This window comes from Leptopilina heterotoma, unplaced genomic scaffold (genome assembly GCF_015476425.1).
Source record: "Leptopilina heterotoma isolate Lh14 unplaced genomic scaffold, ASM1547642v1 Lhet_120, whole genome shotgun sequence".
NCBI lineage: Eukaryota > Metazoa > Arthropoda > Insecta > Hymenoptera > Figitidae > Leptopilina > Leptopilina heterotoma.
The window spans coordinates 1,033,452-1,046,457 of record NW_025110838.1 but is presented as its reverse complement, the minus strand read 5'-3'; the positions used below and the strand labels follow the sequence as shown (position 1 = coordinate 1,046,457).

The window sequence follows — 13,006 nt, the reverse complement described above, 5'->3', positions numbered from 1 at the left end:
ACGACTCTGAGGAATTCTATAAAATAACAAAAAAGGCTTCTTTCAAAGGTAGTAATTTTATAATTTAATACAAAAAATAATGAAAATGATAGCTCCATAATTTAATGAAATTATAATTAAGTTTTTGAAATTTCGAAATAAATTTACTTTTAAATGATTAAATGACGTTAATGGAATTTATTTATTACGCATAAAATCCCAAAGTCCATTGGGACCATACATGAGTAATGAAAAAATGTCATATTAAGTCAGTAATTAATTAATTTTAATTACATTTAAGTATTGAAATATGTTTGAATTAAATATTTTTTATAATTGAATTAAACTTAATTTTTATTTCATCAAACTTATTATACGTTGAATCGAAATTATTATGTTTATTTCAAAAATAATAATAAAAATTATAATAACAATAATAATAATAATAATAATAATAATAATAATAATAATAATAATAACAATAATAATAATAATAATAAAAATAATAACAGTCATAGTAGTAGCAGTTATAATATAAATAATAATTTATTTTTCAAATTAACGATAAAATTACAAAACCACAAATGTAACTTTCATTCGATTCGCCTGTTAAAGCGATTAATGTGGAAAATTATTCTCGCACTGATTTATGTACATGAATGTATAGTTATAATTTATATAAGAGCAGTGAGACAATTAATTCGCAAGCGGCGTTAATAACATGCTCTTGTTCATTTATTCACGGTCGAAACGAATTTTCCCTGAAAAGCGCACTATATACATGTATATTAAAGTGAATATATATATATATATATATATATATATATATATATATATATATATATATATATATATGCATATAAATATATATATGAATGTGAGAGAATAAGAGAAAGTTCAAAAGCGAAAGCTCTCGGGAAATCGAGGCTGTTTCCTGTGCATCGTATATAAAATTCGCTGAGCTTGCGGCTTTTATGCTTTTTCAACTATTTTTTCCCTCCTTATGCGGGTCGTGACTCTAGTTTTGCGGAGCGTGAACTGATTTAAGAAGTGCGGGTTTTGGCTAATTTCATATATGGAGAGGAAAAAAAATAAAAAATTGAGAAACACGAAATGCAAGTTTAACAATTTTCAAAAATTGATAGCTTGTTGGGGAAAATAATCTTTTTTCCCAGAGCTAAATATAATGTAAGCAAAAAGTATTTTTGAGAAAAGTTTTATTTTGTATCTACTTTTTCTGAATTAAAATTTATGGATTCAACTTTGATTCCATTAAATTATGAACAAAAACAAAATTGAAAAAACTGAATATAAATAAATAAATTTTCACGGATTTTGCTTTAATTAAATAATGAAGTAATCAAACGAATGAAATTTTTTCTTTTTAACAGAAATCGACTTCTATTCCTGTCAATAAAATAACAGCAATTCGAAAGAATTTGTCTAATTAAAAGTTCAGATTGTACTTTCCTTGGTTATTAATAAATTCACAAGAATTGAAAATCTTTGGTCTGACATTAACTCTCTTTTACCACTGTTTGAGAAATGAAAAAGAATTTAATTCGTTGTCTGACATTAATTGACCTTTACTACTGATAATAAAGTTTACTTTTTCCTACTAAAAACTCTATTTTACGACTAATACTTAAAGTCCAAGTATTAATAACCCCGTCTTATTAAAATTGCCTTTTTCCACTAATATCGTAAATTTTTAGAATTTTTAAACACTTTGTCTGGTTGTAAATTACTTTCATTACATATATCAGACATTGCTGAAAGTTTAAATCTTTTGGAGTTAAACTAACTTTTAGTGGAGAATTTAATAAAAAGTTATGTCTGACTAAAATATGATTTTACTACTCGTAATAAAATACATAATAATTAAACATTTTGTCTGGCTTGACTTTATTGTTTAATTGACTTTATCTACTTAAAAATTAAAATTATCAGAATTATTAATTTCTTGTCTTGCAGAGATCGACTTAAACTACTTGGACAAAATTAATTAATAATTGTGTCTGACTGAACGTTGCTTTTACTACTTAGACAACACTACAAAAATTTATCAAAATTTATTATTTTTTCTGGTACAAACATATTTTTACAACTGATACTAAAATACCGGAAAATCTGTCAGAAATTTACTTGCACTACAAATTATAAAAATGCTTGACTTAAATATTTTGTCCGACTAAATACGACATTTACTACTGTCACTAAAATGAAAAAAAAATCTCTGACTGTATAACTGTATTTAACTAAGTATTTAAAAAAATTTTTCTGACGGTAATAAACTTCTATCACTAATGCTAAAAAACTGTTCAAACAGTTTTCTCTGTTCTCAAGTTTCTTTTGTCACTGCCAACAAAAGTTATGAAAGTTACTAAAATTTATTATATTCCCTGGCACAAACTGACTATTGATACTATCACTAAATTACCAGAAAGTATTGTCTGACTAAAAAGAATTTTACTACTGATTTAAAATGGACCAAGAAATTTGGTCTGACAGAAGTCGTCTTCCTCTGAGTGCCACAAAATAACATTTTGTCCATTTTTGTCTTCTGGTCACTAAATTAAAAAAATATTGTCTGTCTAATACGGAACTTTACTACTTAAAAAATTACTTACTTTACTACTTACAAAATTACTAAAATTAAAAATCTTGTCTGAAAGAAATCGTCTTTTATTACTGTTTGAGGGAAAAAATTATCTCTCTCTTTTTTACAGTTAGTTACACTTTCAAAAAAAAAAAAAAAAAAACTAGTCGGCAAAATTTGAATTTATGATTGACAGTTCCCAATGATTGTAATTTTCCAGCAATCGATTCCATTGTGTCATCGAACTTCGTTCTCGGCTGTGTGTGATCACTCACTTGTCTAATTAACGGGCATCTGTCACGTGCCAAGTGATGCGCATTGTTATATCCGGAAAAGGGGCGGCGACACTATTAACCTCGCGAATTTTGAAGGGTCTCTAAGGGTCTATATATGGGGGGTATACGAGGGTCCTAGAACTATCACACTAAGGCACCCTTTCCCTCATCTCTCTTTCTCTTTACGTCTACCTACGATCATAAACTTTAACTCTCTGACTGTAATATGGAGCACTTTTCATAATTGCTCCCATTTTGTTTCAATCTCTATTTAAATTTGTCTATAAAACTTGAAAAATTTTTTAAGTGAACATTAAAAAAATATGAAAAGAAAAAATTTAATTTAAATTAAATTAAAAAATTAATTAATTTTAACTAAATTAGATAAAAAAAAATTAATTTTAATCAAACGCATTTGCTCAATGTTTTTTATTTATATTTTTACTATTTTTAGTGGATATTTTTTATGTTTTATTTATTTATTAGAGGCTGTGACGCCCCCTCTATTTATTTTATTGATTATTATTACTAAATAATATATATTTATTAGTAATAAATTATTGCTTTTTTGTAACTATATTATTGCATTCTAGAAACAGGGATTTTATTGTAAAATTAAAAAAATTGTTTTTTTGGGGTTGTCGGGAAAAAATCGATTCTCAATAATGATGGAGGTCCTTTTTCTGTACACTACTTCCTTTCTTGCGAACGTTACCTAATTTGTCCTTCCTTCTTTAAATTCGTTTCCTTCAATTTAAAAGGGATAAATGCTCATAGGCTGAATTTCAATGCCTTGAATGGTTTTCACTATTATGTTGCGAATAATGGACCATTGTGGACCGATCTTTAAGATTACTGATGTAAAAAAACGATTCTGCATTCATGACATTTGAAATAATAAGACTATTTGCTGTTGAATTACATTTTCAACTTCCGTGGGAAATTTTTAAATCTCGACGTCGACTGCTTTATATTCAAACAATATGAATTTTAAGTAAACAAATAAATAAGTAAAGTTCTGTGTAAATAAACAAATTAATAAAAAAAGAAATAAATTCACAAACGAATAAATAAACAAGTAAATAAATTAACAAATATACAAAACAAATAATTAAATAAACAAACAATAAAATAAGCAAAAAAAAATAATAAATAACTAAATAAACACATAAATAAATTTATAAAAAATAAATAAATAGATAAATAAATAATACAAACAAATAATTGAATAAACAAAATAAAAATAAATAAATAAAAAAATAACTAAATAAATAAACCGAAAAAAGTAAATAAGTGGATAAATGCAGAAATAAGTAAATAATCATAAATATAAATAAATAAACAGATAAATAAATTAAGAAAAAATAAACAAATGATAAAACAAAAAAAATTACAAATATATAAACTAGCAAATAAACAACTAAATAAATGAATAAGTAAATAAATACAAAAACAAAAAGATAAACAAATAAATAATTAAACAAACAAAATAGTTTAAAAAATTAACTAATAAAGAAATAAAATAAATTAATTAAAAATAATAAATGAACTAAAATGTATTTGAAAAGAGAATTATTAAAAAAATAATTTTCGGAAATTGAATACTGAATAATTATTTTGAAATGATAATATAAGGAGAAAATATTTTTCTTCAAACAGAGAAAAGAGTTTTATTTTTAAATAAAATTCTCCCGTATAAAAAAGGGGTTTTTTTTTTTTTGAGGATACGAGTCATTATATTTCGTCCTCTTGGAAAATAGGCACAGGACACGAGCGGATTATACTTGCAAAATGCTTTCAATTTGTAAGTGAAATTTTGCTTGTTCAACGACATTTTCTTTCTCTCTCTGTCTCTCTTAAAATTTGTAAAATTTAATAAACTTGTATTTAAAAATTCCATCTTTTTGCCTCACAATTAAATAAGTCTCTCCTTAAATACATAAATATAGAGATTCGTCATCTGAATATTATCTCACAATCACTTTAATTTACACTAACTTTTACTTTTTCTAAATTTAACTCTTTCTCTAAACTCTAACTTTTTACATTTATAAATTTATTTATATAAAATTACAAAATTTATATAAAATTTCAAATACATTGAAATACTTTCACGAAGATATATGTGAATCAAAATATAAATTTAATTATCAGAATTGAAATATTAATTTAAAAAACGTATTTTAAACTTAAAGAAAACATTTTTTTTGTATCGAAACAAATTTTCTTTATTTCAAATAATCAAAAGGAATTAAAAACACGAAATTGAAAAAGAAAAAAAAATACAAAAAAAAAAATTTTTATTTGGATAAAATCGATTTGGAAAATCCATTCGAGAAAACTTGTACTATTGAAGAAAATAGTATTTTACTTCTGTCTATTAAGTAAACTAATTTTTAAATATATAAAAAAAATAAAATAAAAAAAATGTTGTTGCGGAATTAATTGTTCCCCTTCTCGCGCGTTCTTGTGTAGGATAATTAACTAAAGTCGCACTTGTTCATTCAGGTTGTCCTTGTAGTACGTGAAAGTGTATATTTTTCAGAGAGAATTCTTTGACCATCTCTCTATATCCGCGAACGTTGGCCTTTGCTCGTAAATAGGAGGAGAGAAAGAGAGAGAGAGAGAGAGAGAGATAACGCCGCGCCATTAGCCTGATTAACGTTTCGCGTTACATGCGGCTTTTGCGGCACCACCTGAGCTTTTCCACGATAACCTTAAGCTTCCAGGCAGACAGTGCAAGCACGCGTAAAAGTCGCGCTTTACCGAATAAATCTGTTGCCGCTGTGAAAATTCCCCGAGTAAAATCGTCAAGGCCTCTCCCATATAATACGTTAAGCTTCAAATACGAATATTTCACTCTCTTTTATTATTTTTAAAAAATATATTATAAATCCAAAAAAGAAGTGAAAAATAAAAAAAAAACGGTAAGGAATAAAACAATATTTTTTAGGGGACCATAGTCAGGGTTGGACCACCATTTGTACTTTGTTTTAAACTTTTTTTTTCCTTTTTTTCCCAAAAATTTGTCACTAATATTGTTAATTTCTGATTACAGAGAGTATTATATTTAGACTTTGGAAATTTAAGTACCTTGGGAAAAAAAATTTCCATCTTTTGCGAATGAAAATCCTAACTTGAATGCATAATTGCTCAGTAAGCGTGAGCTTTGAATTTGAGACGAATCTAACCCTTCACTTTCTGGTGTCTTGTTACAGGTGCACTCATCCTCAAAGATGCTAGAGCTTCGAACTAATTACCCGGAAGAGGCCTACTCGAAACTTTAGACACCCCACGTCGCCAACACTCGGGTAAGTTAACAGTTGTGCAACTGTTTAATACCACATGATAAGCGCAAATTGCTGTCTTTTACACAATTAATCGAATTATCAACGCGACAGTCAAGTGACTCAATTCAAATATTCAATTTTGTTATTTTTTGAAAAAATAATTAAATAAAAGGAGAATTTCACTTTTAAATTTTATTTTTCCATTTGTAGAATAATTTTACTTTTAAAGTACTTTCTAAAAATTGACTTTTTCCACTAATAGAGTAAATTTGTAGAATTTTTAAACACTTTGTCTGGTTGTAAATTACTTTTACTGCTGATACATCAATTTTGATGAAAATTTTAATCTTTCGGAGTTAAACTAATTTTCAGTGGAGAATTTAATAAAAAGACATGTCTGACTAAAATATTCTTCTACTACTCGTAATAAAATATATAATAATTAAAAAATTTGTCTGACCGAAATTGACTCTATCTACTTAAAATTTGTAGAATTCGTAATTTTTTGTCTTGCAGAAATAGACTTAAACTACTTGGACGAAATTGATTAATAATTGCGTCTGACTGAACGTTTCTTTTACTACTTGGACAAAATTACTGTAAAAATTTTTGTCCGTCAAAAATCGAATTTTTCTACTCCTACTAAAAAACAGTTTAAAAAATTATGTCTATCTGACCCTTTGTTTTTGCTACTTACAAAATTTATCAGAATTTATTATTTTTTCAGGTATAAATTAATTTTTACTACTTATACTAAAATGCCCGAAAATATGTCTGACAGAAAGTTACTTTTACTACTAATTATTAAACTATTTGACTAAAAAATTTTGTTGAAGTGAAAACAATATGTACGCTACTGTTACTAAAATGCAAAAAAAATGTCTGACTGTAACTGTATTTAACTACTGATTAAAACATTTTGTCTGACGGAAATCGACTTTTATCACTAATTCCAAAAAAACAGTTCAGACAGTTTTGTCTGTTTTCAACTTTCTTTTGTTACTGTCAACAAAAATGATAAAATTTACTAAAATAATGACAGTTCAAAATTAACTAATTAAGAGCGAAAAAAATTTCAATAAGCCCAGTTTTTTTAAAGATATCAAATTGAGACAAAAAACGTATCAAAATTGTTGTAAAGCAACGTTTTGATACGTTTTTTGTTTCAATTTTATATCCGTTAGGAAAACTGTGAATATTTAAAAAATTTAAACTAAAAATTAAACAGTGAATAAAATTTAAAAAATAAATAAAATGTAAAAAAATAAATAAAAAGTACTCTCTAATTTTGAAATAGTAAAAATTGTTACTTTTGAATTAATAAATTTTACTAATATATATAATAATTTCCCTACTAATTTATTAATAAAATTTACTAATTCAAAAGAAAAATTTCAGTCGCTAATTTAAATCAGTAAACATTTGTACAGTTTCAAAATTTCAAGAATAAAAAATAAAAAAAATATGTAAAGAAAAAAATAAACAATAACTAAAAGTACAAAATTAAAAAATATATTTAAAAAAAATAGTAAAGTAAAAAATAAATAAAAAATAAAAAAAATAATGTTTTGTCTTTACGGTATTTCTTCCTTTAATAATTTAAACAAAAAATGAAAAAAACACCAAAATCGTCGACAATTTTCAAATTGCAAGAGCCACAAAAAACTTTATCTCTTTTACGTGAGATAAACATCTTGGAATAAGAAAGTTCCGGAAGTGCGTGAAAGAAAGAGGGAAAGAACATAACAAGCGATGGATTGAAGATAGAGAAAAGAGTGAAAGAGAAAAGGAAAGAAAGAGTGAAGTAGAAAAAGAAAGATAGTGTCAAAAGGAGAGTGAACGAGAGAGAGAAAGAGAAAGGAAGAACCTTAAAGAAAAAGATAATCTATCCTTTATCCTTACGGCTCAAGAAACTAAAGGGAGTTCTGTGATCGTAAATTTGGCACATTTCATGGTTTAAGTTCATGGGTCACGAAATTTTTCAAACAAGAGAATAGAGACTAAAGCCAGCATGGAAAAATTGAGATGGGACCGATATTTTTTAGCATTCTTGACATTCTCTATATTGAGAGGGGGTTATTCTTTTTTTTTTTTTTTGCAAACTCTAGCAGGAAAAATAATAATAAAGGAAAGTTGGGAGAAATTTTTATTTTTACGAGAATTTACGATAGAGTTGAAGGGAAATTTATTTTTATTTGGAAAAATATTGTTTTTATCCCAATTTTTGTAAGTGAAGATAATTTTGAACAGAAATTTTCCTGGTAATTTTTTTTTAAGGAAAATTTAATCACAGTGAAATATTTTTTAGAGGGAAAAAATTTTCTTCGGAGGAAAGTTATTTTTTGCTGTAAAGAATAATTTATAACTAAATTTCAATTATTTACAAATTTTTTTAATTTAATTAATTCTAATTCACGTTAATTTTGAAAGTTGATACAGAAATTAATTTAGGAGCTAATTTTAATATTAATTTCAAAAAGTTGATTTAATTTACGCCTAAGGGAAAAATTTGTAAATAAAAAGAAATTTTTTATTTGTCGCGATAGTTAGGTGGTAAAACTCTTTAAACGTCCAAGAAGCGACGTTGGTTTCGAATCCCACCTCGGATAGGATTTTTCCAAAACAGTTTTATTAGTTAAAAAAAAACTACTAATCTTTAAGTAAAATCTATAAAACTATAAATAATTTACAATTAAATTAAATAAATAAAGAAAAAAAATTATTCATAATTTATAAACAATAAAAATTATCGTAAAATAACAAAAAATGTACAAAATATTTATTTATTTATTTAAGCATAAACGGGTTTTACATGAACTTTAAATTCGATTTATTTGTTTACTGTTCATTCAATTTAATAAAAAAAATTTTGTTAATCAATTCAAATTCAAGGGATAAATTTCATGTTTTCAGGGCAAAATGTCGATGACTGGAAGTTTGATGGGTTATGAGAATAACAACGAGGTAAATCAAGCCAAGTGTAAAAAGCCACTGAAACCACTTCCGGTGGTGACCAGTGTCAACGCAAGCGGGGTCACGACTGCAACCAGGTCTAGAAAATCCAGACAATCACAAAAGAGAGAATCTTGCACGAGGTTCCATGTAAACAGCCTCTGGTCTGTTTGGTATGGAATTATAGCTGTTACTCTTCAAGCTTACATTGCCACCAGATGCGTGAAACGTTTCACAGGTAACATTATTTTTTTAAATCAAATTCGATTTTATTTTTGAAAAATCATCAAAATAAATATAAATTTGTTTCTCAATAAAGTAATAAATAAAATTAAAGAAAAAGAAAATACATAGTAATTTTTTGTTAGCAAAAATTTTTTACCTAATCTTTATTTATTAATAAAATTAATTAATTAATAAGAAATATGTTTTTTTCTACGTGGAGAAATTTGTAATTCCTTATTCTCAACATGGGAAAACTTGAGGCAAACATTATTCAAAATCAAAATCAAATGAAAACCGGTTTTAATTTAATAAAACTTTGAACAATTACAAAAGAGTTAATTACATCTTTCTCGGTTCTATTTCTAAAAATAATATTTATCAACGAAATATACTTATGGGTACTTTATACTTTTTGAAATTATTCATCCACTCAACTATACTTTGGATCTTAAATATTTGCGGGCAAGATTGAAGACGAGCAATTAAAGAAAGTAGTTGTACAAAGAAAAACGAATAGCAAGAAACTGATAAAAAATGTAAAAACTAGAAGAAAAAAATTGTAAGAAAGAGGGGAAAAAATGTAATAAAGGGAAAATGTAAAAAAAAATACAAAGAAAGAAAAACATAAAGAAAGAAAAAGATAAAAGTATTAAAAAGAAAAATATACAAAAGGGAAAAAAATTTATATCGAAAAAAGAATTTAGAAAAAAAATACAAAGGGAGAAAAATTTGAAATGGGGCAGAAAAATAAAAAATACAAACGGGGAGAAATTTTAATGAGAAAAATAAATTAAATAATTAGAAATGTAAGAAATTAAAAATAGAATAGTAGAAAAATAGAAAAGTAGAAAAATTTAAGGAGGGAAAAATTTGAAAGCGAAGGGAAATTAAAAAGTAAAAAAAATATAGAGAGAGAAAAATAAAAGGAGGGAAGAATTTTCAAGGAAAAGAAAAATAAAAAAGAGAAGTGATAAAAAGGAAAAGAAAATCGTAATGCGAATTCAAAGTAGTTCTTGGAAGTGTAGCAAGCACGTAGTCTTAATTAAAGTTTACTCAATTAAGAGGTCGTTAGTCTTAGCCCGAAGCTTTTTTCTTCTTTCTCATTTTTGTGACAATATACTCTTCTTCCCCTTCATAGATTCTAAACATAATCATTAACAACGAGACTTTCGTCACTTTTCCGAAGTTAATAAATAAACCCTTAGTCGTTATATACACTGGATCCGAGATTATCGAGGGTATGTGTGCTACGATAAGCACGAACCCTCTTGATCCTCGAGACGATCCCTAAATTCGTTGCGAATTAAGCTAAATTTCATCCTCTCATGAAACACACTTCTCGAATTTCAATGGAAAAGAATTTCTTGAGCAATTTTTTTTTTCTTTAGTGGGGAAAATACTATTCAAGTGAGATTAGACTAGAATTGGAAAAGGGCGTTACTAGGATTCGGAAAATGTTTCGCGAAGTTAACAGAATAATGCCAACTGACGAATTTTATTATTGAAACAATTCATTTAATTTTTATTTAATTATTTATTTACTTATTTAATTATTTATTTACATCTTTAAATATTTATTTACTTATTTATTTAAACACTGAAGCTTTGCTTACAATTTCTGACCGTAAGCAAAGTTTACTCAGAAATAATTTTTTTATCTTGTTTTTAATTTTTCATATTTTAATTTGACTCGATTTGAATTTCGCGCCTTATATAGTTCCGAAAATTTCCGCCCAGAGGGCATGAAAATCCTCTCGTAAACAAAATTATCCGAAAAGAATATTAGAATCAATGACTCCTCGAGTTTGTGATTCTGATTTTAACTTCAACTATAAGAAAAATAATTTAAAAAAAAATTAATTACAAATAATAATAGTAGAATAAATATTTACTAAAAAAAATAAATTTAGAATTAAAACTAAAAATTAAATTCAATACAAAATTTTATAATTTTACTTTTGAGCGAATATTGCCTACAATAAAAATTTGGTTTTTCGTTTTACAAAAAATAGTTTTTTCATTGGAGAAAAAATGTAAAAATAATTTGTTTTTCTCTTTCTTTCTTTCAGCTTATTTATCACTACCATGGCCTGTAGAAGCACCGCCGCCAAAAATGGAGATTCACGCTTGTCTGGTTTTAGTTGGAACGGGAATGTTTTTACTTCTTGTACTGCTGGCAACTGCAGTCTTCAAAGTGGGCAATCTCGCCAACGATGGAATAAAACTTGGTCGACATTTGAGTGCCTGCTCACGTGATCCACCCTCGTCCGTTCTCACCAATAATCCTGATACAGGTATAATGCTAATTTCTTCCAAAAATAAAGAGGAAAATTGTTTTTTTACATTTACTTAAATTATATGGAAAACAAATTATTAATTAATATTATTATTATTACTATTATTACATTATTATTTTTATTATTAAATTTTAAATATTATTATAAATCAAAATTTCTATCGTTAAAACAAATAGTAAATAAGTACAGTAAGCAAATAGTTTAAAAATGTAATAATTTTATTCTGACTTAAAAAATTGATATTAGCTGCGGGGCGTAAAGCATTACTTCAGGCGAAAGGGTACCAGCGTTCGAATCTCGCCTCGAGTGGCTTTTTTTAATTATTTAATTACTTAATATATTCACGTGAATATTAAATACAGTTAAAAATAATACTGGAAATATATCTCTTTCTTTATTTGTTCGCATTTAAACGGACTAAAAAATCTACTTAAAAAAAAGAATAAATAAAGTATTGTAATAGTTATGTTAAAATAAAAATTAATAAATAAATTACAACTTTTTTTATTTTCTAACGTATGTTATATAATTTTGTAATATTATTATTATTAATATGTTATAAATTTTAAATAGTCCTTATTAAAATAAAAAATTCTGTTTTAAACAAAATAATTTTTTTCTGCGAAAAAAAATTTCTTTCTTGAACAAAATAATTTTTTTCTTAAAGAAAAAATTTCTTTTTTCAAAGAAACTAATTTTTTCTGAAAGAAAATACTTATTTTCGTGGAGAAAAAAATATTTTTCAACTCTTGATCTCAATTTTTTCAGGACTGGCAAATAATTTATGGAGACATGGTGGTCCAACTGCGGCGTTTGTTCATCTTTGCACGGCCATGTGCTTTCTTCTACCCTCGCTGCTCATGGAGGCAAGACTAATCCACGCTGGATTTCTGCCAAAAGGTAATTTCCATCCTTTTACCTTGAAATAAGCTTGAACTTCATGAACGTGTCCTTGAAATTATTATTCTCTTTCAGAATCTCTCTCTCTCGATATTATCTCTATTATTATCACTGGAAAACTCATTTTATGGAATAACATTTAAAGCAAAAAGCTCATTTCTCGCATGAATATAATTTAACAAAAATACAAATATAATAATACTAATAAATATAATAATTCTATTTAATAAAATAGAAAGAGAAATTTCAAGTATAATTAGAATAAAATAAGTTTCCGAATTTTTAGTTATTAATTTTTCTAATTTTTCCTAAAAAACTATTTTTTTCCTAAAAATTGCTTCTAGTGAAAAAAATAGTTTGTAAAGTTTGCTTTTTATTGAATTGAAAAAAAATAACTTTTTTTATTACCACTGTCGATTGCAATAATTGCAATTTGAAACTCAGTGAAACATTTCATGAGTTTTGCACTCATGAAAAAAAAAAGAAACA

At 25.9% G+C, this 13,006-nt stretch overlaps 1 protein-coding gene across 6 annotated transcripts in view; it reads left to right on the top strand.

Moving 5' to 3' along the window:
• Positions 1 to 13,006, top strand: part of LOC122510450 (protein tincar) — a 91,441-nt gene that overhangs the window by 29,363 nt on the left and 49,072 nt on the right. For all 6 annotated transcript variants that reach the window (XM_043625149.1, XM_043625132.1, XM_043625123.1 and 3 more), the window contains exons 2-5: positions 6,072 to 6,164; positions 9,057 to 9,333; positions 11,390 to 11,614; positions 12,386 to 12,517. In XM_043625149.1, the coding sequence (XP_043481084.1) occupies positions 9,063 to 9,333; positions 11,390 to 11,614; positions 12,386 to 12,517 (628 nt within the window). In that variant the 5' untranslated portion in view covers positions 6,072 to 6,164; positions 9,057 to 9,062. The remainder of the gene's footprint in view (positions 1 to 6,071; positions 6,165 to 9,056; positions 9,334 to 11,389; positions 11,615 to 12,385; positions 12,518 to 13,006) is intronic.